Genomic DNA, 26,873 nt, shown 5'->3' on the forward strand with positions numbered 1-26,873 from the left:
AGACCTCAGCATAACTACAGTGAAGCAGTAACAGTGCAGTTTGCCAAAAGAATTGCCGAAATGAAAAGTTACTGTGTTTAAGAAAAGGCCCTGGAAACGAGTAATTCAGTAACTTGTCCAGATGAAGGGAAACAAACCTATTAATGTAAATCTGGTTGCATATACCTCTTGAGCCTCTCGAGTTTTTACTTAAAAACATCAGCAAGTTCCAAACAGCTATCAGCGCGTTCATTTGCGAAGTACACACACCACAGGGCACGGGGCACTGATTTCCTCAGGGTATGTCTATAATGTTATTATATGCAGCACCATAATCCCAGAGAACAGCTACAGTTTCAAGCGTTTTTCAACGACAGCAACAGGCAAGTAGAGATTAGCAGATACAGATTATCAATAAACACAACTGCGGTTTTTCACAAACAGCAGAAGAGTTAGTCACGTTACCTTCCACCACTGGGCTCTCAACACTGATCAGTGATCTTTAATCACTGATCTTTAGTCTCACTGAATAAATACTTAAAAGGCAGAATAACATCTGACACATTTCAAAAGGTAGTTTCATGACTTACACATGCAGACATGAAAAACTCACTACACATACTACACTGTAACTAAAAAGAATGAGCCCTACTCTTCTAAGCAGGAAGAAACCATGACAAACTGCAAAGATAAACTCATCATTCCTACTTAGAGAAACAAGTACTAAATTGGAATGAAAAAACATGCATTCTATAAATGAAGATTTTGCTGTTCCTTCTTCATATAAAATATATATCAAAATACTGAATGATAAAAAAAATAGTTCACATATTTTTCATTAAAGATCTTCAAAACTGGTACTGTGAAAGTCTTGGAAGATCTTAATCCCATATTTCATTATAGCATGCATGCTATTTCAGTTATCTTTAAGTTTTTTTCTTTTCTTTTCTTTGAAGGCAAATTTCTTCCAGACTCCCCTTTCAACCTAGATTTTTCTACAATTCTCCTCCCTGAACTGGTACGTACCTTAAAACACACACTACAGTTCCCACCAAACTTACTGAAAAGTATTACATATACACTGACCTACTATGGTTGTACTAACCTTCTGAATATGCAAATTATACCCAGCTTTTTATTTTAATTTTCTGTGTAATACAGACAAATTTCAAATTCTGTGATACCTTAAGTATCTTTTGAGCTATGACAATGAATTGTATTGTTGGAGATTTCTGTTTTAAGTACTGTTTTAATTGATTACCTTCCTCATGGATGTGCTTCCGTGACGGTCAATCGCAGAACTAGCACATCTAGAACAGAGAGGAAGAAAGATGTCAACCACACAAAAAAACCAGCCTGAATTATTACTACAGTTGCACGTAAGCTCTGTTTATTTCCAAATGTATGCCTACAGATCTTCAAAAACATGTGAAATGTGCTGCTTGAAACATATGCTGGCCTTTGGAAATTTACCCTTTCTCAAAGAACATTTAATGCTCTTAAGAAGACTCACAAAACCATTTCCAGTATTCTGATTTAAGAAGGCACAAATCATTGGAGATTATCTGATTCTGTATCCACTCCTGACCAGGGATCAGCTACGATGCAAAAGCAATCAACAATTCCTCCCTCTTTCAGTGAGTCTTAGGACATACAAATCACAGATTCTTTGCTGCAGGGTTAGTACTGTTATTTGTGTGTTTCTTAGAGCATCAACAACATTTAACGCAGGTAAAATGAACTCCTAATGCGCAGACTAGAACTAAGAAAGAATAAGCGTCCATGTTCTTACAAAACAGTATTTTCATAATTTAATCAGGAAAAAATGCAGAAATAAAAACAAATATATTAAACAATTCTGCTGAAGAACCATTTGCATTTTAAAATACATTTGCAAATATGTATTTGAACTGATATGCCAACATTTCAGAAAGACTTGTGTGTTCCATATTTTGCAAATCTAGTTTCTTCAGATGTTATTACAAAATCAAACCAAGGATAATTCAAATATTTAATGTATGTCTTCCTTTGAGTTACTTTTTGGGTCTTAATTTTAGCAATATGTAGGAATATACACAAAACTGCAGATGTGAATGAGTATGTAACTGTAGCACTAAATTTGGCATGACTCTCAAGTATGATGCTTGCCAGATACGAAAGAAGTCTAGTATTTTTCTTTTGTCCTGCTCTTTCCCTAACACCTCCTGGTATTTTGGAAACACTTCAAAACAAGAAATTCATACAGACCACAACGATTTGGAAATTTATTAGAGAAAGAAAATTTAAATAGCCAGAAAAACAGTAACGTTTTTGTAGTATTGATATCCTCTCTTGGCTGGCAAACATTTTATACAACTGTTACACTTGTTGTTGAAAGATGTGTGGATGACCACTTCCTCTGGGCCCAGAAGCAATCATGATGTGAAGAAGTTGACTCTTGCTAGAAAATGAACACCAAGTAAACTTTCCCAAAGTAAGTTCAAACTAGGCCCCAACTGCTGCTGTAGTCATTATGCTTTTTAACATCAATATCCCTTTATTAGTGAAACAAATATACTGCACAATTCTAAGAAAGCCTTTAGCAGAACATAGTTTGAAGCTGTAAGCCTTCGGAGAAAGGTATTTGGGCAAAATTTCACTTCAGATGACACATTTTTTTCTGAAGACGAATACACAGTGTCCTGATACTATAATAGTGCAACACATGGTACAGCAGAAAAGAAAAAAAAATGAAACAGTCCCTGTTCAGTACACTAGTTCGTGAATTTTATTGTTAAAATATTTTCTGTATAACTTTCTCATACAAACACTGTGGAAAGAATAATCTGTCTCTACATATTTAGCAGCAGCGGTCTCTAACTTCCTTTGACATGTTGCAATAGTAAGAGTTGTTATGAAAGTACAGATAAATCAGTGGTGCTCTGAGATTTTCAGCACTGTACAGTTTTGTTTCCTTTATCTCAAAGAGGAGAAGAAAACTGAAAAGATTACAAGAACTGCCAGAATAATCAAAATGTACATAGCAACTTTTGTGCCAACTAGGTAAGATTTATTCTCCTCAGCCAACTCTCTCTCTCAAGACCACCAAGGGCAACATTGAGGAGGTTTATGAACTTGGGAGTGGTGTGAAAAGAGTAAACACAGAAAAAATATTCACACTTTCATAGAATAAAGGAGTTATCTAATCTATATAAAATTAGCAGTTAGCCTCTTTTGTTTTGAGCTTATTATTTTTTATTAGCACAAAGTTGCTATTATTGAACTCTTCTACAGGATGCTGTTGGTATCAAAAATTTACATGGATTAAGTTAAAATTAAAATGCAAATATCATATGGGAATGTAGGGTATCCAAGTATTCTGCTGGAGTTCTCTAGGCTAAGGAATGAAAGAGAAAGTTATACCACAGGCCTGTTTTTATATAACTGCAACTACTGTTGGCCGTTGATGGAACAGGATATTGAGTCAGGGTGAACATCGGTCTGATCAAACAAAGAAATTCTTACACACACGGTTTCCACTTACTTTTCAAAAAGTAAGAAGAAGAAGAGATGTGGAGGGAAAATTTAAAAATATGCATACTTTTCTATACGTCACATGAATGGAGGAGAGCATAAGAATAGGAAAGGGATTGAAGAAAAGTTTTAAAAAGTAAAAAAAAAAAAAAAAAAAAAAGACTGTGAACATTTTTAATGTATTTTCAATATGCTCTCACAAGTCACTAATAGAAAAAATTCTCATTTGATGATTTCCATAGTTACGAAAAAAAATCAAATTTACCAGTAGAAATAACTACATTTTCAGTTAAAAAAGTCCTCAGTCAACAAAAATTTCCAGACTGCAGTGAAGAGATGACATGTATAACATTAAAATTATAAAAGTTAATCAGCAAGACTTAGGAGTTCTGAGCTGTTTGCAGATTACAAAAATTGGAAGAAACAACTGAAAAACAAAAAATGTTCAACTTGCAGCATTTGGTAAAGGAACAGACAGAAGCTCAGACTGCTGCAAGGCACATTTTGGCATTAATGCTCTAGTTCTGCTTGCCCATGAGAATGCCCATAAATGTACTTCATTCCTGCTGGGCATTTTCCCCAACTCCTGATAGGTTTCTTTAATCATAGCTTTGATCCATCTGGAAAGAGTCATTTTCAGTGTTTCCATTCTTTCTTTCAGCTGATATACAATATGAATAATACATCTGCTTTTTTATTTGGAAAGGCCTTAGTCAGGTTTTATTTGCTTCTATTCGAATATAATACTGCATCTCCTTACAATAATCACAGACTCTTATCAGCAAAAATCTTATAAAGTCATAGAAATAGTCTGCAATCAAGCATTTGAAAACTGTTCAAAAGTTGACATCTTATGAAAGATCAGGAACATGTGGTCTAATGTACAGCAAGTTTGTTTTTATTTGAGAACAGTTTTCAGTAGTCTACAGCAGTTTTAAAATGGTATTATTTCTATTAAATACTTGTCCCCTAATTAAATTACTCATCAAATATTCCAACCTACACACCAGAGAAGAAGAAATAGGCTGACCTTTTCTTAAGACCAGTAAATTTTCTGTATGAATGTGACAGAATCAATTATTTCAGGCATACAGGAACCCGAGTAAGTCATCTATTTCAGTTCAAGTAATCTATATGATATTTGATTGAGTTACTCCTCGCTTTTTTTGTTTATGAAAACAGTTGTTACAGAAGTGAAAGTAAAAAGAATGAATGGGGCAAAAGGACTGATATCAGTACAATGGCCTGGACTGATTTTTCTCAAAGCAATTAAACCAGCTGATCTTCTAGTCAGTGTTTCTTTTCATATTCATGAAGAATATTGTTTTTGAAACAAACTGCAAAAACTAGAAAAAATAAGCAGACCCAATCTTTTTGAAATTTCTGTTTGACAGAAATATAAAAGGTTCTAAAAATTTCTATTCTGAGTCTTGATATACCCTGGGTAGCTGCGTCTCATATACTGGAATGCCTATGGATAAACAAAGGAAGTTCCCTCCCTTCAGAATTATGACTAAATTAGACCTTGCAAAACAACTGCAACAAATATAAAAAGGAAAGAGTAATCAAGAGAAATATACATACATATCAGCAAGCCCAGGTCAAGGTTAAATATAAGTTACCTCTGGTTTCAGTATTAAATGGAATGCATACTGACTCTGTCAGTATTCAGTTAGAATGATTATGCTGAACATACAACAGAAGTAGAAAGGTTAACAAGAATAAGCTAAAAAAAGATGAAAGCAACTTTGACTGAGGTGGAAGCAAAAATCTAAGAATTTGAGGGATTCAAACTGAGTAGGTGTGATAACCTTCAACTCGTACCTTATAGGACACACAAATGGAAGTGGAAGTCTAGTGGCAAGGTCTGTAATCAGGATTTCAAATGAAGAAAGATACTACATGATTAGAAAGATATTAATAATTCCTGAAAAATAAACTAGAATGGAAAAACCCAGAAATATTAGGGAGAACAGTATAAAGTACTATAGTCCAGTCTACTGCACTGATAAAAGCAGTAAGAATCAGAACTAACATACATACCTGTAATAATACATCTAATGAATGCTGAGAATTCTTTGTTACACACCCAACACTGAGTATCAAATTAACAGTGCAGTTGAATATATCTCTGCACTCTTGATATCAGAGCCATTATATCCATTTAAGATCACCACTAGCATTCTGAATGTCCTGCATTTTCTAATCACGCAAAAAATTCTGCTGTTAATGAACAGAAGTGATATTTATTTCTTCATAAATTAAGCATCGCTAAACAAGTGCGAACATCATTTCAACTTTGACACTCATTCCTCTTTTCCTTTCTAGGAAAGGAAATCACATAAAGATAATGACATATCTTTAATTACCCCATGAAGTCCAGTCTGGAATAGTTTTTAGCTTATAAAATTTAGAGAGTATCTACTGAAAACAAGTAAGTTCCAACAATTTACACCAACTGCAGAGCAATTTAACTACACCTCGATCACATAAGCAATACTCAAAAACAATTGCCAGATAAAACAGCTCTCACACACTACCAGTCCTCTCAACTGTAATATCTCAATTCTCTTTCTATTACCTTCAGCATCATTAAATCCATCATTAACTGTATCAGAACAAACTGAGTGTTTTTCAGTAGCTTACTGGATTGCTATCATTTTGGCTTCTCCACAGGTGAAAGGCTAGAGACAATAAATCCCAAATTATAGCCATGAATACGGTCTGAAAAAAAAGAATGATTACCTTGGATGTTACTTATCTTTCATCTACTTTTTAATATGAGTAATCCTTAAAATCTACCTTGTTGAATTTGTTAAGTGTCTCTGATTAGTCACTGCCTCCTCTAGCAGTTAAGGATAGGATTATAAATTACAGGTAATATACGATTATTCCAGTCATATCTAGCTGCTAGTATCTTCTGATTATTATTTGCAAGATTTTTTTTATCTATAAAAGTTTTCAGTAGCCCAAAAAATTAATAATTAAAAAATACCAGAACATACTCCTGAACAGATACTAAGTACAAACTGCTGGGTAGTGCACTGCATTTTTTGTCAGTACAACAGCTCTCTGCCCATTCTAACTGGGATCTCTCCAGACTGCTCCAGTTTGTGTGCAGTCCGTTCCGTTTACAGACTGTTTTGAGAGATAAAAATTCAAATGTTTATATAGTATGTATCACAATATTAAGTAACAGAGCTCACACTCTCTACATTCATCAGCTAGGGGTAAAGAGTTTAATGTGTGAACAGATAGTATCTTCAAAGTCAGTGGTGTGATTGCTTAGCCAAGATGGTTAAAGTCTAACTCTGACCATAGAGCTAGGCCAAATACACAACACAGATGGTGCCAGCAGTGTTCAGAAGAGAATAAATATTTTTAATTTAGAAATACCTATGTTTTCTTATGCTTAAGCATAAAAAAACAACCACATTTGTTTCATATTCTACTCATACGAAGCATGTACTCCTGTACTACAGGCCACCTGACCAGGAAGAGGAAGTCGATGAGGCCTTCTACAGACAGCTGGAAGTAGCCTCATGATCACAGGCCCTGGTTCTCATGGGGGACTTCAACCACCCTGACATCTACTGGAGGGACAACACAGCAACACACAAACAGTCCGGGAGGCTCCAGCAATGCATCAATGATAACTTCTTGTCACAAATGGTGGAGGAGCCTACAAGGAAGGGTGTTCTGCTGGATCTTGTCCTAACCAACAAAGAGGGGTTGGAGACGTGAAGGCTGGGGGCAACCTTGTAGTGTAGGGCTGTAGTGACCATGAAATGGTGGAGATCCTGCACAAAAGAAGTAAGGCCACAAGCAGGATTGCAACCCTGGACTTCAGGAGAGCGCACTTTGGGTTCTTCAGAGACCTACTTGGAGGAATCTCTTGGGTTAAGACCCTAGAAGGAAGGGGGGTCCAGAAGAGCTGGCCAGTATTCAAGCATCACTTCCTCCAAGCTCAAGAGCGGTGCATCACTATGAGTAAGAAGTGCAGCGATAGGGGCAGGAGACCTGCATGGGTGAGCAAGGAGCTCTTGGCCAAATTCAGACAGAAGAAGAAAATACACAGAATGTGGAAGAAGGGACAGGCTAATTGGGGGAATTATAGGAATGCAGTCAGAGTATGTAGAGATGCGGCGAGGAAGGCAAAGGCCCAGCTGGAATTGAGTCTGGCAAGGGATGTCAAGGACAACAGGAAGGGCTTCTTCAAATACATCAGCAGCAAGAGGAGGACTAGGGGAAATGTGGGCCCGCTACTGAAAGGGGTGGGGCCCCTGGTGACAAGGGATACAGAGAAGGCAGAACTACTGAATGCCTTCTTGGCTTCAGTCTTCACTGCTAAGGGCAGCCCCCAGGAATCCTGCAGCCAGGATGTGAGGGAGAAGGTCTGGAGAAGGGAAGACTTTCCTTTGGTTGAGGAGGAAAGGATTAGAGACCTTCTAGGCAGACTAGACATCCACAAATCCATGGGCCAGGATGGGATGCACCCACAGGTACTGAGGGAGCTGGCGGATGTTGTTGCCAGGCCACTCTCCATCATCTTTGAAAAGTCCTGGAGAACTGGAGAGGTGCCTGAGGACTGGAAGAAAGCCAATGTCACTCCAGTCTTCAAGAAGGGCAAGGAGGAGGACTCAGGCAACTACAGGCCGGTCAGCCTCACCTCCATCCCTGGCAAGGTGATGGAACTGCTCATTCTGGGTGTCATCTCCAGACACATGGAGGAAAAGAAGGTGCTCAGGAGTAGCCAGCATGGATTCACCAAGGGGAAATCCTGCTTAACCAACCTTCTAGGATGGAATGACTGGCTGGGTAGATGAGGGGAGAGCAGTGGATGTTGTGTACCTTGACTTCAGCAAGGCTTTTGATGCTGTCTCCCATAACATCCTCCTAGTTAAGCTCAGGAAGTGTGGGTTAGACAAGTGGACAGTGAGGTGCATTGAAGAAGGGTCTGAAGAGAAAGACAGAGTCACTCTGTATAAGAATATACTTTTGCTTGGCCCATGGAAATTTGCCAAAATTTCATCAACTTTTATGTCCCTCAAAAGATCTTTTTGTAGATGTTCAGCAGAAACTTGTGTCATGTTCACCAAGAATGTTTCATCTGGATTGTATCTCTCTGCCAAACTGAGCATGTGCGATCTCCTCAAAATAAATAAGCATGCTTTGTTAGGGGAAGAGCAAAATTCCTTTGCAACTCTCCCTTGTGAATGCAAAAAACTACAGGTGTGGAGAAGGATGACAAAAATATGGCGAGAAGTAGAGGATCTGATTTTGGCTGTTTCCTTTCTTTTGCAGAGGGCCACTAGAGAAAGAGGGAGCACCAGCTGGAATAAAGAAGGTTGAGAAAAGACGGTGACAACAAAGTAATAAGAAGCAAGTGTGAAGAAAAACAAAGGACAATAGCATCTAGCCTGACGGTGTTGGAACAGGAAACTAAGTTAAAAAGTAAGTAGTTAAGATTGGCAGAAAACAAGTTCTGAAAACTCCAACGTAAGGAGTAAAGGTAAAAAAAAAAGAAAATCCAGTAAAGGGCTTAGTTACTTAAAAAGAGATCAAGAAAGACACACTCTTTCCCCCCAATTTAACCTCTATCGTATACCAGACGGATGCTGCTCTCAGTATGAATTTGGACTAAATACCAGCTGGGATATTATTTATTGCAAACATAAGAATCTGTATTTAGCTGATGAGGCAAATACTCCAATGAATGCAATGAAGTGAAAAGACTGTCTTTTATTTGAGCAAGTAGAATTTCACTCCAGAAAAATTCTGTCTTCACCTTATTTGCCTCTGTGATAATACGGCTAATGAATTTAGCTGAATGCTATTTTATGCATGTACAGCATTCAACAACTGAGGCAGCACCTCTATGTTCTTAGTACTGACAACTGCCTTTGAAAATAATTACATTGTTTCTTTTAACACATATACATACATAAAAATGTTGACAATATTGAAAAATTGTTTTTAGAGGTGACATCTGACCATAATACTGCTGTATACCACTGAAGACCATTTATACTAAAAATTTGTACCATGTGAAGAAAATCGTCACTGATTGTAAATCCTTTAGATTAGTGAAAGCATTCTAAACATAACACTGTGAAATTGAATTATTTTATACCCAGTGTAGGGCTTAGCTTCTTAAAATAGGTTTAGGTCATATAGAGAATGAAAAGATTTTTAAAAGTGTATTTATTCACATAAACAATTTCCAATTAACCTTAATTTTGACATTCCATGATACCCAAGTGTTTATTTGAAAATTTCTTACTCTATTTTGTACATATTTCATTAGATAAGCCGCAAAGACAACATAGACAATATCATTATTGTATTAAAATTATTTGATTAAACTTAAAAGAGACAAACTGAAGTCTACATTTCTAGTATTTATTAAGTTTGTGCCACAAACATGAAAACTTTTGTACATATCGAATTAGCACGTGTATATGTTAACTGAAAAATAATCTGCCTGGTTTTTATGTCCAAAAATATCATGCTAGACTTTTCATCCTCAGAGTGATTCTGAAATAGTAAATTTCAAAAGCTTAAAAAAAAAAGAAAAGAAAAAGAGGTGGGGGGGGCATGTATCTTAGTTCTTAGTAGTAACTCAGCTAGGTTTTTTTCCTAGTCATCTTTCAAAAAATTACATACAAAGTATTTTTTAACAAAGAAGATTCAACTTTTCTTTATAAATAATCTATATTCATATTTGAGGTAATCAGCAAGTGGAACAGTTAGGACACTTACTAAATGGTACTAATGCTTTTCTCAGTAAAACCTTAATATTCCTCAAATACTTTATTTCTAGAAGTAAACAAATGCAATTCATATATAATTACATATTTATTTAAATGAAATGACAAAAGAAATTACCTTTCAGTATCTCCACTGACTGTGTCCCCTGCTCGCTGTAAAAAAACAACAAATAGTATTAAGCACAGCTAAAAAGTACACTTCCTTGGTGCACTGAACATCATGCAACTGCAGCAAAAGAAGTCACAGAAGTAAAATACCGCAGTCATTCTGTAATTCTACAGGAAAGGAAACTGAAAATTTATTTTAATTTCCAATTCAGTATTATTTCACAATGAAGATGATGTTTAAACTAATTTGCATCATTAGTTTCAGCTGCTATGTAATTGTAATTAAAGCTCTTTCAAGTAAAAAAAAAAAAAAAAAGGAGCTAAAAATGTATATTCTCTACAATTTTGTAAAGGACATACTAAAATCAGAGAAAGGAACTGTACAACATTTCAAGAACAAGAATGAACCTATCAGCAGAATTTTCTTTACTACTAAACTTTCTCACACAGTTTTACTACTGTGTTACTCATTTAAGATTCAGAAATGAACCTCTATCTCTTAGAAGTGACCCATAATAAAAAAGAATCTGCAGACCCATTTTTATTTAACCAAAATTTCTGATGGAGGTGTAGTTTTCCCACAGCTAAAGAGCAGTAAACTACTTCTCATCTTGAAATCACAACAATGTATACTTTTAACATTTCTGAAAGCTTCTTTATAACTGGTGAAAATTGCACTGGAAAAATTCTTGACTGAAAGTATTTCTGAATCACCTTATAAGAAAAATACTTCTTTTATGACATGTAACATTTGTGGTTTAGTACTACTACCTTAGTTGTGCCAAAAGATAATTGATCACATTTCAGAGAACAATTTCTAAACTTAATGCATGTTTCACATGTAAAGGACAGGAAGTCTGCTGGTTCTTTTCAAGCACACAGAGTATAAACGCATACTCTAGCAAAACACATTTTTCTACATACAAATGGGGGTTTTATATATATTGTCCTGAAAGCCCTGATAGGCTAGTGTGCTTGTGTGCACAACAGCCCCCAAACCAGGAACATTATACTAACATCATAAAAACATTTCTGAAGACATGAAAGAAACACACGCTGGCATTTCTATAAAGGCATACATACAACTGTAACTTAATTTCCTTGGTTTATTCCAATAACATGCATAGATCCGATGCTTACAATGACTTACGTCTGACAGACCTCGATGTGTAATCTCAGCAACCTTACAGAACATTTTTATGAACAGCTGCTTCTTACAGTTATATTTGGAAAGCAAATCCCCTTATCTAGTTCCAAATAAGAAATTTTCTTCAGCTTACAAAAAGACCATTTTGGTCATTAGTAGACACGTGGGAGGCTTACGAGGCAAAGGTCTTGTCATGCCGCCAGAAATACAAAAGTACAAATTCTGTGAGATTCAGGTAACTGGCACTTTTGCTACCTACTTCAAAATCAAGATCAGACCCATTAAGATTAGGAGCTAGTTAGCTTGGAAAGAAACATTGAAGTGTCTTCAAAATCACAATTAATATTATTAATTATATTATATATACATATAAAAATATTAATATTAAATTAATTTAATACATGAACATATTCCATCTATTCCAGCTAACAGTAGAATTAAATAATTGCATGTGCCAAGTGAGACTCTCTTAGACATTACGCTACCTTCTTCTGCTGCAGATCATGCATCTCGTGGATCTGTAGCACAGTGCTATTGTCATATTTCAGTCATATAGACTCTTAAAGTACAGATATACTGCATGGCAGGTATAGATACCAGAAGATTTTCCCAAAAGCAAGCTAAGAGCCAATACATTCCCTTTTTACTGGGAATAAAGATGTGAAAGCGTTACTATGCATCCAAATGATTAAGCAAATAAATCTCACATACTGGAATTTCAGTAGCTTAAGAGTTTGTTAAAAATCCAAAGGATACACTCAGCTTTTTCCTGAAAACTCTATAGAAAGCCCTATGCAAGCGGCAATCTCAGGTTCCAGGCAGCCTCTAATGAATAACTGCCACAGAGGCTATTGGGCTTCTTTGGGATTAGCTTTGCATTTATGCAGCTCCAGGGATTTTGGTGGACTTACATCTGACTTACATGAGGAGAAATGAAAGCATATTAAGGCCTACATAGTCTAACAAGCAGACATGATGATCCTGTCCCAAGCAAAAGCTGAAATTTCTGTGAATAACTAATAATCTTAAGATTGAGTCATTGAATCAGGATTTTATAAAAGAAATAATCATTTTTTCCTAAGAAATAAAGAAATCATATACATTACAGAAAACCAAAAATCTGAACTGCAGAAATAATACAAACTTTCACAAGTCTTTTCTTGTTTACAAATGGAAGAGATTAAAACAGTTTGGCAATAAGAATTAATAATCTGAATAAATCCTCATTGATCAAATATATTCCATGTAGACACATCATTTACTCAAATGCAAACCTAGCTTTTCTTGTACCTTTTTTATAAATACTGTTCATTTACACTCAGGTATTTCATGCTCTACGAAAATTCTTTCTTCTACTGCTTCCTTAACCCATGTATTCATTACCCTACACATTTCTTTACATTATGCTTTTCAAAAAGTGAAACACTACCCTTACTGTCAGGGGCTTTACTTACCAATCTGGTTCAGTGAGCTGATGCTTAGCTTACTGAAGACCTAACACTTGCAAAATTATTACGCTCAGCTGAAAATAAAAACTGCCTTTGAGGTTTTTCTTCCGCTCACACTGAGGGGAGAGACAGGAAATAACTTAATGAAAGCTACATGCATGTATGCTTCAAAGAGGCACTGAACGTTTGTGCTAAAACAGGAAGGTAATAAAATTTAGTAAAGGATAGAAGAAATTATGAGATACATGATGAGTATTACGTCAGCACATAATAGGTAACAGAGAAAGCAGCAAAATTTTTTATAGAATGGAAATTCCATTCATAAGAAAAAGCTTACATCTAAGTTATCTAACATTATACATGAGGTGAAGTAGTGTTCTGAAAGAATAGCTAAAGGATGACTGCATTATATCTAACAAAAAAAGAATTCAAAGAGGACAAATCGTAGCAATAAATAAACTGGATTTTATATTGAACAAAGCCTTTGTCCTCATCAATCCACCTTTTAAAAGAAATTTAAGGGAAATTTGGTCTAAGAGAAGCAGTATATTAACTTGTAAATATATCTGTGCTCTCTAAGATTGTGTTACGTTTTTCTAGAACAGATACCAGACATGCCATTGTTGCATTAAGCTAAGTAGAGCTACTGCATTTTATGGAATGTGCCCTCACTCCATGTAAAATATTAGCAATCTTAATTTTATACAAGAGGTACAGTGGATATTCACTTGAAGTATCCACTACAACTCCGGAAGGAGCTTTGTTTATCAGAGAAATACAACAACGTAGAATTTAATGCCTATTAATATAAGCTACAAGTTTTACAGATTTAGTATGAAAAAAAGAGTAGTTCTTCCTGAAAAAAAGTGTGTAGAGATCTAACAGAGTTGGAAATCCAATCGCATGCAACAATGCTGTTAGAGATGTCAAGTATTTCTTTTAACTGCAACTTTTTAGCATTAAGACGCACAATTATTTTCTTCTGGAACATCTGGAAGTAACCAAAAATAAGCAGCTTGTATTATGACTGAATTGCTGAAGTAGGTATCACAGCCCACTGCAAATACATCAGTCCTAGACCTCTATAAACTCACAGAATTTCAACACAAAATTTTGAGCCTTATTCCAAAATACTGCATGGCTGGAGCCTAAGACAGGTCTACACCAAATAATGGGAACAAACCTCACCTGAGCTTCAAAACTGCAGAGTTCTTTAGAGACATATCGAGACACTAAGCTTGGATCCTGACACAGTATACTATTTAACTTACAAGAAAGCTCAACCATTTTTCTAAACTGCTTCTGGATCTACAAAGGTATCTCTGTGAGACAGATGTTTGTCTGCACTATGCAGATATATCAGCTAAAGTTGGACTAACTTGAGAATCTATAAACATTTTTCACAATCTAGTACACAGAAAATAGCAGTATCTAAAATTTGTATTCAATGATGGCTGATAATGCCACTTTAGTGTAGTGCACTCTTAGCTAGAACTTATCTATGTATGACAGAATTTTCTCATAGAATAAAAGCCCTCAGGACAAAAATCCAACACAAATTCATCTGCCTCCTTGCTTCTCCTTACTGTAAACAGACATTTTATATAGAAATCAGGGACAACTACATTTTCCTACTAAAACTGTTTTAGAACTTTCTTCCTGGACGCAGGTCAATTATGAAGCTTTTGGTCACTTAGTGAGTGTGAAAATCTGAAGGCTGCTGACTGTGTTTACAAAAAAAAAAAAAAAAAAAAAAAAAAAACAAAGCAGAACATTCCTTATTTTCCCTGACACTGTAACATATTTGTTCCCTTCTGAACTGTGTTAGTTAAAAGTGTGTATCATATCTGACTGGTATGGTACAAATGCAAAATAACCTTATCTTACAATCAATACAACCGGAAACAATCAGTTTGAAGTTACAGAAATTAAAAAGGCTCGTATTAGCTTCTCTGATCTGCTAGCCTCTTCATAATTGCCCTCCTAATGATTCCGCAAGATACCTGCAAGGTAGGGAAAGAATGTTATCCACGTTAGAGATACTTGCATAAAAACAAAGTGAAGTTAAAGGTTATCCAGTAAGTCAGAAAGGAAATAAAATTCAGAAGAAGCTCATTCCCATGTTTGACAGTTAACACACTTCTCTTACTCTCTACAAAAACAGGAAGGAAGATATAAATTATGAGCACTTTTCCTACAAAATTAGCAGGAAAAGACTCCTCCTTCAGTCCAAAAAAAATTAGGACACTAATATTAGAGTTTTAAATACATACTGAAAGGAGCAGTGTTTCTTGACAGTAATATTTTACTGCAGCATGGCTTTGTGCATCATTTTACATCCCAGGCATATTGTCAATAGTGCATTATCTAAATATCCATTTTATATAGCTAACTGCATCCTCATAGCAACTTAGAAAATCAGTCTAACTGTTTAATTTTAGGTTCTGAATTCATATGGCTTCCAAAGCAAAAAGCTAGTAGTGAATCTATGCAACTACCAATTTATGTCTGTATCTGCCAATTGCAGCTATTGTCTTTTAAAAACATATTAGCATGCTTCAAGAAAAACAGTGGCAAAATGATACCTAGAATCTCTGTTTCTCATTTCATCACACCACACTTGTTTGCTCACAAAACACTACTACCTTTCGCTTACTGAAAATGCTTAAGATTCCATTTAATATAATCCTCTCCATTTTCCAAAAAAACCCCCATTCGCTTAGGCTGAAATTCTGATCTGTCCGTAAGTTGTTCTGGGCATGTGTTAGGTGTAGAGGAATTTATGCAAATTTGACCATAATAGTTCTGCAGTTTTGACTTACATTAAAAAAAAAAACAAAACAAAAAAAAAAAAAAAACACAGTTTCATCATCTGGTAGCACTGCCTCCAAACAAACAAACAAAAAAGAACAGACTAGAAGAGCAAGGTAACCCTAAGCTGATCTTAAATGATTTTTTTTTAATCAGCAAGTAGCAAAAGCTGGTTTATGATAATTTGGTTAGGTAAAGCTTTGAAGCATCTTTCTCCGATTAACCCTAGTCTTACTGGTTGTACTGTGTATTCTCACTAGGATGAAATCTCATTATCTAACTAAGTAAATATATTGAAATACTTAAGAATATCCTGCTAACCCGACTGGATATTATGTGAATGAAACAATCTACTCAAACTTAAATTTCTAACTAGAAATACAGTATCTGTTATTCTTCTCTTTGATATCCAATGCAATTAAGCATTTTTTTCATAGCTAAAATCCTCATTCTGGTAGCTATTTTTAAGGGTAGATATGTCAAACAATTTTTTGTTTTACTTCTCAGGGCAGAAAGATGGAGTTAATACCAATAATTTTGTACTGGCAAGAACCCACAAAACCTGTCACAGTAGCTCTTGTACATATATCAATTCAGTTCCTAATGTACATTTATAATGCACTTGAGTAGGTGACTGGGATATTTTGATTCCTACAATTACCTTCTGAAAGCTAAGGCCTGTCTCAAAAAAGGCTGTTCAGAACATTTATGCTGCTACAATTTATACCACTGTATCAGTCCATGAATGACTGTCTTTCATGTGTCTTCCTGTGATCACTTCACATTATCATGGAATTATGCAACACTCATTTTTTTGGGTGGACTAACCACTGCATCCTTCGCTCATGGCATTTTCTTTTTTCAGTTTCCTGTATCTCCTTCACACCCTTACAGTCGACGTATCTTACTATGTTCTTTTTCTTCCATATTTATCATGTTATCATATGAAATCATATTATTAGTTCATCGCATTTGTTTTGAATTGCTGCATTTCTGTTAATATACAAGGGAAGCCACAACATGAAGAACTCAGCTTCTAATCACTCTAACCCACAAAAAACAGAGTCCATAATAACCACTTAAAACTACGTATTATACTACTGCAGACCATTAAGATGAAAGAGTTTTTGTGGAGTGTGCAACTGATTGCTTTTCTTCATATACTAATTTGCAAATTCCTATACGTAACACAAAGCTTGACTCATCAAGAGTTTTCAGAACTGCAACTGATGTTTTGGAAGAAATATCCCCTTCAGGACTATCAATACTACTGTGAGTACTATATTTATCTCTAATTGAGATTACAGTTATGAACTGATGTTACGGCTTTTGTCGCTGCTACACTACATGAGCCATAGATCTGTTTCAATTTGGCAATTTCTTAACCAACTTCAAACATGAAATTCTGGTGTAATTGAATTAAACAGCAATTGTCTCTTTGACCTTGCCAAGAAATTAACATCACCTTGAAACTTTAAACACTTTGTTCTGCTGATCAAAAATAAACGGCATGACAGCAGACCTGACTCTGGGAATGTGTCCAAAGGGAACTTAATCAACAGCTTAAAGGGCACAATTAGCATCATAGCCCATACAATTCTTTCTTTAAAAATTAAGAAGATACATGCCATAGACTTTCCTAAATCTTGCCTCACCACAACTAAGAATACTTCTGTAATCTAAATAATAGCTAACATGTATCAACTGCAGTATTTAAATTATTACCCATTATCTCAGGACTTTTTGGACACATAGGCACATTGGACTATCCTGGCACAGCAGAAAGAGGATTCCTGAAAATCATTTCCATGTTTAAGTGCTTTCTTAGCCCAAATTTCTGCCAGGTGATATAGCTGTCTCATCAACTCCTATTTTTATAGGCAGAAAATACTTGCATCCCCATGCAGCACAGGAAGAACATAAAAATGGTCATGTAATATCACTCTGTTGAAAAGTCAGTAAAATCAGTTCATTCACCTACAGGTGTATGATACTTCTTCTATTTTTATTTTTTTGGCAAATCTGCATAACAATTTTCTGATCCATCCTAGTAGACGAGGTACTATTTTTCTTCCTGAATTTAAAATTCTTTTCTTTGAATTTGTGATCCTGATCACAAGAAACATCTGCCACTGGACAGTCAAAATCTTGACTTATAAACTGCTTGACTTTGTCTGAAAGTGGAGAGCTCTTCCAGTTTTTCTAAAAAAGCTAATGTCAAGTAGCAAAGAAAAGAGAAATTTAATTTTTACTGTAGACAGAAGAGAAGTATATGAGCTTTGGATTACCTAACACTGACAGCCTGCAGGATACAGAGATGAATAGCTGTCTACACATTTCCAATATATCCTCTTACGCAAACTCTACTGAGCTCTCATACTTGATGTAAATATAATCATCTCCCATAACTTTGCTCAGTGAGAGACTCATCAAAAAAAGCCCTAAATGCAAGATATTTGGAAAAAAGTTTCCACAAGTTCTGCAGGTTTTAGGAAGAAATTCATCTTCATTAGGAAAAAATTAAAACATACTGATTGTGAAGGAGAAAGAGGTTCATTTTTCAGTATGATTCCCCTGAAGAAATTGAGCTTTGGGCACGAAACACTTGGAAGATACTACTCTGTGCCATAAGAAAAAGCAGGAGGAGGGAGCAGTCTATTCCCAAATGTTTGGGCCCTAAAGAATGTTTCCATTCATACATACATGTTCCACGTTCATACAAAGCATAAATAGAGAGGATCAATCTCTGTAAGGCTTTCATTACTTCAGGGCTTCCAAATCAATACAGCCAAATTCTGCATTAGCTGGCAGTTATGCGAACCTAGTGCTTTTTATGCCAGTTACAAGAACTGGATATTCAAATGAGAGTCAAATATGTAAGAAATAATTACTATGGATTTATTACTTCTAGGTTAGTGACAATGCACTGAATTATATCCTCTCTACTGCTTATAATCCACAATATTTTCTCTATTATCTGAATGAACAAATTCACCTTACTGTACATATAAATTAATAACTAATTTATCATTAATTATCATTATCAGCAGAATATGGGATACTTATGAACTTAGAAAAACTAACATTGTCAAATTTACCTGAATTCAATGAGACTGAGTAATTAACAACACTATTTTTATTTAAAGCATCTGATATCAAACACTCTCTACTTCGCAGTTTTCTATTCTGTTTGGACTGTTCCTGTGTGAATACTATCAAAACATGTAAGTTAAATAATTTTTTTGGACTGCAGAATACAGTAATTAAAATGCAAATACAGTATTAATATGTAAAAACGAGGCTATACCTTTATCATTCCTAAAAGAAAAACATTTTAGTTTTTTTCCATGTACTTTATGTAGTAACGTTTATTGTTATGTACTTACATGATAAAGTGGAACTGTATTGTTTTCTGCTAGAGAGAAATTCAAAACATCTTGCTGTCCAGGTTCAAGTCTAACATTAATAGTCGATGCCAGCACAGATGGACTAATAGGGTAGTTAGGGCTGCCTGTGTTTTTGCCCTTTTTTCTTGACCTACGACCTGTGTCCCTTTTGTTGTCTTTCTGCATCAAAGGTTCTTCTTGGACAACCAAGATCTTGTCATCACTCAGATACCGCAGGAGAGAATTCTCAGAGTCAGTTGTTGGAGAAAGAAAAAAAACCAACCAAACAAGTAAGATGAAAGAAACAGAAAATCTGGGTTTCATTTCTACAATCATAAATATTTACATTTACTACAGGCTAAAAATAAAGCCTTGTTTTCTTTTACGAGAAGCTAATTTTAATCTTAGGCAAGTTTACTATTACTGCTTTGCTGTATTTCAAACAGAAAGCATAACAAAGTTTGACCCTGCTGAGTGGGGAGGTTGGACTAGATGATCTCCAGAGGTCCCTTCCAACCTTACTGATTCTATGATTCTATGATTCAACTGAATGTTATCGAATATGTGCTTAAGACACACAAGGGACAGCAGATTTCTCATCACACTCTTCACTACACTTGAAAGTACATTTTTAATAGAAAACAATCCCTATTAAATGCATAGTGGCCCACCAACATTGAAAAATAACATGGTAACTAGAAATGCAGATGTGTAATACTTCACTTTTTTCCCCTGAAAAGAGATGGAGATGTGATGCTTAGAAGAAAACATTTTTGATTTTCATTTGTTAACAGATTCCTGGATTTTAAGAATGCAAACCTGAATCCACAAAACAAATTACTGCTTATGGATTCTTCCCCAAATTGTAAATCATTATCTTAACTTTGTGACAGTGTTTCGGAACACCTTACTCTGTAAATTTGGAATTATGGAACATAGTTAATCCTTTCAGGACATAAAAAGGGAAAGCATGCTAGATGCCTAATGAAAAGAATAGATAGTGTAAATAAATAAATTTGCCACTTGCTTAAAATAAGGACCTTAAATGTTCTTTTGCAGATCTGAGTCATAGACTACCCCAAATCCTACTTAGCAAGAATTGTAGCATGAAGACCTCTGACTACTGCCAATGGGAAAAGTGTTTTATAGGGCTGGATGTAAATTTTCTGTTTCAATTCTTTCCCGGTGCTTTTTTCGTATGCTAAAACCAGAAAAAAAATCATTTTGCACAGTATCTTTTTACAATTTTTGTAAGATTGAAATATCCTGCTTTCATACCTCTTACATAAAGTAAAAATTCAATTTCTATATGTCACGAGCAAAGCTTCAAATCATTTTTGAAGCACCAAAATGATAAGAACATGAAAGACAGTCTGTGTAGACTCATCAAGAAAAATCAGACCAGACCAAATATGATTTCTTCCAAATATGGCTGCTTCCAAGGCAACAGGCCCTATGGATAGGGGATGGGCAGCGCATGTTATGTATCTTGAATACAGCAAGAATTTCAAAGCATCTCAGACAATGTCTGAAAGGCAAGTCAGGCAAAAGCCTACATGAAACTGTAAGGTTATGTACAACTGGGGGGAAAACCATCTGGACTGCATCTATATTGTCAGCTTGGTTAATTCCCCGCTTCATCTACAGCTCGTTTCCTCTGCACGCTGGCTCATTTGTACCAGGGTTCCAACCAAAAGTAAACTGAGCAGTTTCGCAGGCATAAAACCTAGGCACAGAAAAGATGGTAGTGCACATCCAGGTCCCTGCACTACAGGTAATATGAGGCTAGCGACATTACATGGCTTGCCTAGAAAAATATAAACGTAACCAAGGGTTGTTCAGTAGACAGCAGATTTCTATCTAATAAGGTAGAAGGAGTAATGATGACAAACACACTTTTAACATATATTAAAAATATGATTCAACTGAATGACTACAGAAATTTTTTTACTTATCCAGTCTCTTTTGCATATTCATGTTTTCATTCATGAAATTTCAAGCAAGTAAAATACTAAGATTTGGACTACATCAGCGAAGTCTGCCTCAGATGAAACTTACTTTCTTTTGAAATGGAAAAGTATTAAAAAATGAATTTAAAATCCTGTAAAAATGTTGAACAATATTTTTCAATTTTATCATACTGCAAGTGTCAAGTTGCACTCCTCTCAGCTATCCACACTGTGCATAGAAGATTCTGACAAAACAGTATTTATTCAAGAATTCACAGCCTTCTCTCCAAAAATAAGGTAGGGTTGCGGCAGGCACAAGATCCCCCTCCCTTCCAAAAGGTAAGAAAGAAGGACAGTAAAATGAAAACCTTTCTCCAGTGGGAGCACAGACTTGTAACAGACAATACAAAAGCATTTATATTTCTAATGCAATTTACATTACATTCTGTAAGCAGCAATTGAAGAAATTCTCTTCTGCTGTAGTCTCTGGGGATATTTGGTGAAGATCTTTTCAGGCAAGTGGATAATGCATAATTATCAAGGCTACTGTAGCATCTTTTCATAATTTAGCTTAGAAATAATTCTTTTATTTTCAAGAGCATAAATTAATATATAATAATTACTAATTAATAAATTATTTAAGAATTCTCTTATTTTTAAGAGCATAAATACTTTTAGATTGCATACATTAGACACATCTATAAATACTGATTCAAAGTCTATTTTACCTACCAAAAAATGGCACTTTTAAGGGTGTAAGTCTACTGAACAGATATTATTATAAATGTTTAAAAAGAAATGCTAGTGAAAGATGAAAGCAATATAACTTTTCTTTTTTTTCTTTTCTTTTTTTTTTTAAAAAAATACTTCATAACAATATAGTGTGCACTCATATTTTTGAGTTCGAACAAAGCTGAAACATACCCGGTACTCAACTTCCCCATTCTCTTAAAAATAAAAATTACCGCTAAGTTTTGTATTTAGCATCAGCAATACAGAGAATTAAATAAAAAATTGTAAGCTACGTCTTTCAAATAAAACTGAAATAACACTTATGCCTTGAAACACTTTTTTTCTTTTTTTAATCTTTAGGTTCTCTGCTATCACCACACCTCTTCCAAAATTCCTAATTCCCAGTGAAATCAGTGGAAGCTTATATCATTAGTACTGCAAGTCTGAACACGGCACACTTGTTGATTCATGTTTCCAGTATTCATCCATATTCATCAGAATGTGTCTCAAAGGTCATTATCTTTCATCTTTAATATCCCTTGTTGTACAAAACTTTAAAGATTAAGAACTATGACTGCTATCAGCATGTATCTGAATATTAGTCTCTCTTAACTCTTGATGTTTATCTTACTTCATAACAGAATTAGATAAAGGAAATCCCTCATAACTAATAGAAATGTTTTGATTTTCAGGAATACAAAGGCTCTTCTGCACTCACTAAAACATTTAGTTCCTGTGATGACATTTTCATGTTTCCTAAATAACAAAGAAAGAAGTCTTGGAGAACAGCAGAGAAAAAAATACTCACCTCTGCTTCCCCTCTTATACATATTTTGTTCTTTTGACTCCCCTGTCCAGGTGTACTCAGTAGGCATAGAAACAGGCCTTAAATCTCCTGGAAAAATTCAAGATGAACCAATATAATTTTTGAAGATTAAAAATGAAAGTCTATAGAGTAAGTAATTACTGTAATTTAGAAAATGACACAACACTTCAGAGTAGTCCTTTTTACCAGCACCTATACATTATTAAAGCTGCAGCTTTATAAACATGCTATATATATATATGCTATATATATAATATATATATATATTATAAATATGCTAGATTTTCCTCTGTTATACCAATCTGACTCAAGTACCAGTGACTTCCAGTAATCCTACTCACTTTCTGCATTTACCTTTAAACTCTCTCCTCAGTCACCTCAGTCAATAACTGTTGTCAGAATATTATACTAAACTTTAAAAAATGCAGTTATTCATATATTATCTTGAGTTTTGTTTTATTAAAATGAAAAAAAAAATAGATTTCTGGTTTAAGTTATTTTTAAAAGGAACAAATACATATTTCTGAGACTTTAAAATCAAATTCCTTCCAAATTTTCAAAAAAATCTCTCAAAGTTATGGAAAGCCAGACAGAGTTGTCCATTGCAAGCATAAATGGAAACTTAAGTATTTACAGGCACAGTGTTCAACATTTTAAACTAGAAGTCATCATGCAGCATAATTTTATGAAAGCAAGCCAAATCCATCCATCTGGCTCAATTTAAATCATAGTTCAGGTTTCTCATTCATTCTTCTTTTGTTTTAAAATGTTGAGGCGTATTAGGGGAATAAAGACTGAATGTCACTGGCATTAAAACGGAGTCATACACTTCAATGTTAACAAGGTTACAACTCTTTCAAGGATCAAGTCTATGACTACAAGTTACTAAAAATACTCTAAAATATAAAAGATCTTTTAAAATTTCCATATTCTTAAAAAGAAAGAGTAGTATTTGAACACCACCCTGTCTGTTCCAAATAAACAAATAAAGAGTATGCTGTTATGTTTCAGGAATATCATTCTAAAATTCACCAAATACAAAGTACATAGCAGTCACTATTCTAAGATTTTGAACTATATTTCCAGCATTAAAAAATTAATCCTAGGATGTTATTAATGTAATTCTATCTGTTTAACACAGTGCTGAATTTTGGAAGGAATCGTATCTCACAGAGACTTTCATACCATCAATAAATCTTTTCAGGTCCTCCCCTACAAGTAGTCCAAAACGTTGCAACTAGAGTAGTCTCCAAGAGCAAGTTAAGATGCTATCTATCCAAATAATATGAACATAAATATTACCCCAATTTTTTATTATACGCTGTAAGTATGTTTGTAAGTAACTTTTACATATACTAAGTATTTTTTCACATAATTTTTTGTCTAATATTTGCAGCCACCAGGTCATAGTCTTAAGAAAGAGTAACGAGTTTTGGGATGTGATGCTGTGTTAATGCAATTTGCTAATCTAGTCAATTCAGAAATGTCAAAAAAATCAATCCTACCATGAGTAGGTGTTTTTTCTCTTCTTCGCACTCCCGTAGCTCTGCTTCGCTCATACTCAGAGCCCACAAGATGACCTTCACCTTCAATTAAGGTGTAGTATTTCCCACTTTCGTGATCCAGAAAATAGCTTGGAGACTCAGAACCTTTCATTCCTGACTTTCCGAATTTGCTGATGTCATCATAAGACATTATTCCAATTTCATCTCTGAAAACAGTAAACCACAAGATTATGGAGAAATTAGTCATTTAATGATAAAGCTAAAGTGTACCACCCATCTCTCCTCAACACTACAAATGGAAAAATGTCCTGTAATCTGTGGTTTGTGAGAAATTTTGCAAGTGATCCAAATTAATTTCAACAAATGCCAATTAATTCAATCATCATTAGGTGAATTAAAAAAAAAAATCTGTAAGGTAAATAATTATGCTGAATATTTAGTAGTAACTGGAAAGAAAGCACCACGAAGTAGCCAAACCATAAAAGTTGCACAAGACCTTTTAAAAAGAGTAACTTAACACCATTCACTGAAATTGATTATTTTTATCACTCATCAGAATTCAGAGAATCTTTCCAAAATGCTGTTTAGACATCTATTATAAGCATACTACTATTTATATTATTCAAAATTCTTTTTGCTGCTTTTCTAATGAAAATTCTTGATGGGCTAAAAATTGCAAATACTTCTCAAAGTTTTTTAACAGTTCAAACAAGCAACTTCTCAAAGTTAGCAGTATACCATAAAAAGATTTTTGCCCTACAGTACCAATGATCTTTGAGATGCTGTGGTTAATACACATTGTACTGGAAGACAGACATTCCTCATGCACAAATTCAAGTTATTCTCAGTCCATCAGGACTAGTATTCTAGGCTTCTGTAACATACTAAACAAAATGGGCACAATCGTCAAAGAAAGTACAATCCTTCCCTTCTTCGTTCTCCCCTTTGAAGCCAACGATTCCAAGACAGAAATTAAATACATTTTTGAGGTCTAAACTAACTATAATATCTAAAAGATACACAAGTACTATAAAATCTTTTAGATTATGTGACAAGATAACCACATACTGTAAATTTTAAATGCACCAGCAAAATAGGAGAATACTCTCCTCCAAAATGAAATCTTTTCTCATTGTTAAGTCCAACATGTAACTCATGACCAAGCCAGTGAATTACTACTTGTATTTTCCAGTTTTTGGAAAGAGGCAAATTTTTAAGCCAAGCAGAAAATGAATTCTACTTCAGTTCTAACAAAGTGAACTTTGAAATCCAAGGAAGGTAATAGGCATTTCCTTCCTCAAAAAACAAAGCCAAGCCAGCTATCTGTTCAGAACAATACAAAGAGTTTGAATGGTTAAGTTCAAAGACTTGAACTAAGCTTTGTGCTTTTTTTAGTGCCAAGACTGTCAAAACTACATCTTTCCTACACCTATTAACCTTCATCATCTATTAGGCCTGCTCACTCCTTTCCTAAAGCCACCAAAAATGGCAAGCTAAATTCAGAGACACTGCAACAAGGTACACATTTTCCCCATAAAAAGGTATTTTTGATAATTATTTTTTTAAAAAAAAGCAAAGTGGCTGGTCCTCATTGCCATATGCAGTAAGGAGAAGTGAAGTTTATTCCAACCATTTACGCTCACATGTAACAGCTGGAAGTGAGTTGCAAACTTGACTCAAGAAATGTTGCTATAGACAAGAATCTGGTTTTGCATTCATGATGCATATGTTCACTTACAGTGAGATCTGCAACAACGTATACTTTTGAAACAAAGGTTTGTCTTAAAAGAAACTCTGAGTTCAATGCAAAATATTTATTTTGTAGGTCTACAGCTCAGAAATCAGAGACATGCGAGTTTTTTTCAAGAAAATATACTCAGTTCAGCTTTGGCTTTGACAGTGCATATTCTAGTATTTTCCAGGCTCAAAATTCCCCCCCACTTTTGACTCCTCAAAATACAGCCTGCTGATCTATTCTCCAGCTGGGAGGAGCAACGTAACACTGTGCTGTTCTACAGAAGTTCACTATGGAATATAAGAAAATTACCTCTTCAGCCTCAGAAGGCTAAGAAGCCTTAGCCTTCTCTAACTGTGCATGTGAGAGAAACTCTGCAGTGCTATTTCAAGTTTCTTTTTTATAAGAAAAAAGGAATTTTGTCTTACTTTGGTCTCCTTGAAACAAAAATAAACAGAATAAACTGAGTGGCTATCTCTAAATCTATTATTGAGCTAAAGATAGCAGACAGAGAAAGACACGAAGAAAGTAAGACAAAACCAAAATAAGGGTGGGACTACATCTACCAGCAAATATTCTGTAACTGAGAGTCAACTGCCAAAAGAAACGTAATGCCTGCATTTCCCAATCTGAAACTGAATTCAATGAAATGCAAAACCTGATTCTGAGTTTCATTGTTCTGGTTAAAATACTGAGTCATTAAAAAAAAAAAAAAAAAAAAAAATCCAGACGTTTTCTAGTATTTCAAAGGAAGCATAAGGAATTGGTATAATATGAGATGAAAAGGGTATCCTGTCCTAGCAGAAGTGCATGCTTTAAAATAAGATACAAGTGGTCACATAAGAGTAAACAGAATAAAATGATTGAAAGTTTTTTTAAATGCTTTCCTGATTTAGGACCCAAACCAGGTTTTACTAAACTAGTTGTATGCAGATTTTCTAGCTGGTTAAGGGCAAGTTAAAAG

The 26,873-nt window shown here is 34.8% G+C and overlaps 1 protein-coding gene across 1 annotated transcript in view; it reads right to left on the reverse strand.

The window, feature by feature from the left end:
• LOC134145213 (connector enhancer of kinase suppressor of ras 2-like) overlaps window positions 1-26,873 on the reverse strand; it is a 206,653-nt gene that overhangs the window by 27,010 nt on the left and 152,770 nt on the right. Inside the window, 5 exon segments of the mRNA XM_062584516.1 lie at window positions 1,241-1,289; window positions 10,381-10,415; window positions 19,163-19,417; window positions 22,653-22,738; window positions 24,175-24,380. Of these exon segments, the coding sequence (XP_062440500.1) occupies window positions 1,241-1,289; window positions 10,381-10,415; window positions 19,163-19,417; window positions 22,653-22,738; window positions 24,175-24,380 (631 nt within the window).

This window comes from Rhea pennata, chromosome 11, assembly GCF_028389875.1.
Source record: "Rhea pennata isolate bPtePen1 chromosome 11, bPtePen1.pri, whole genome shotgun sequence".
NCBI lineage: Eukaryota > Metazoa > Chordata > Aves > Rheiformes > Rheidae > Rhea > Rhea pennata.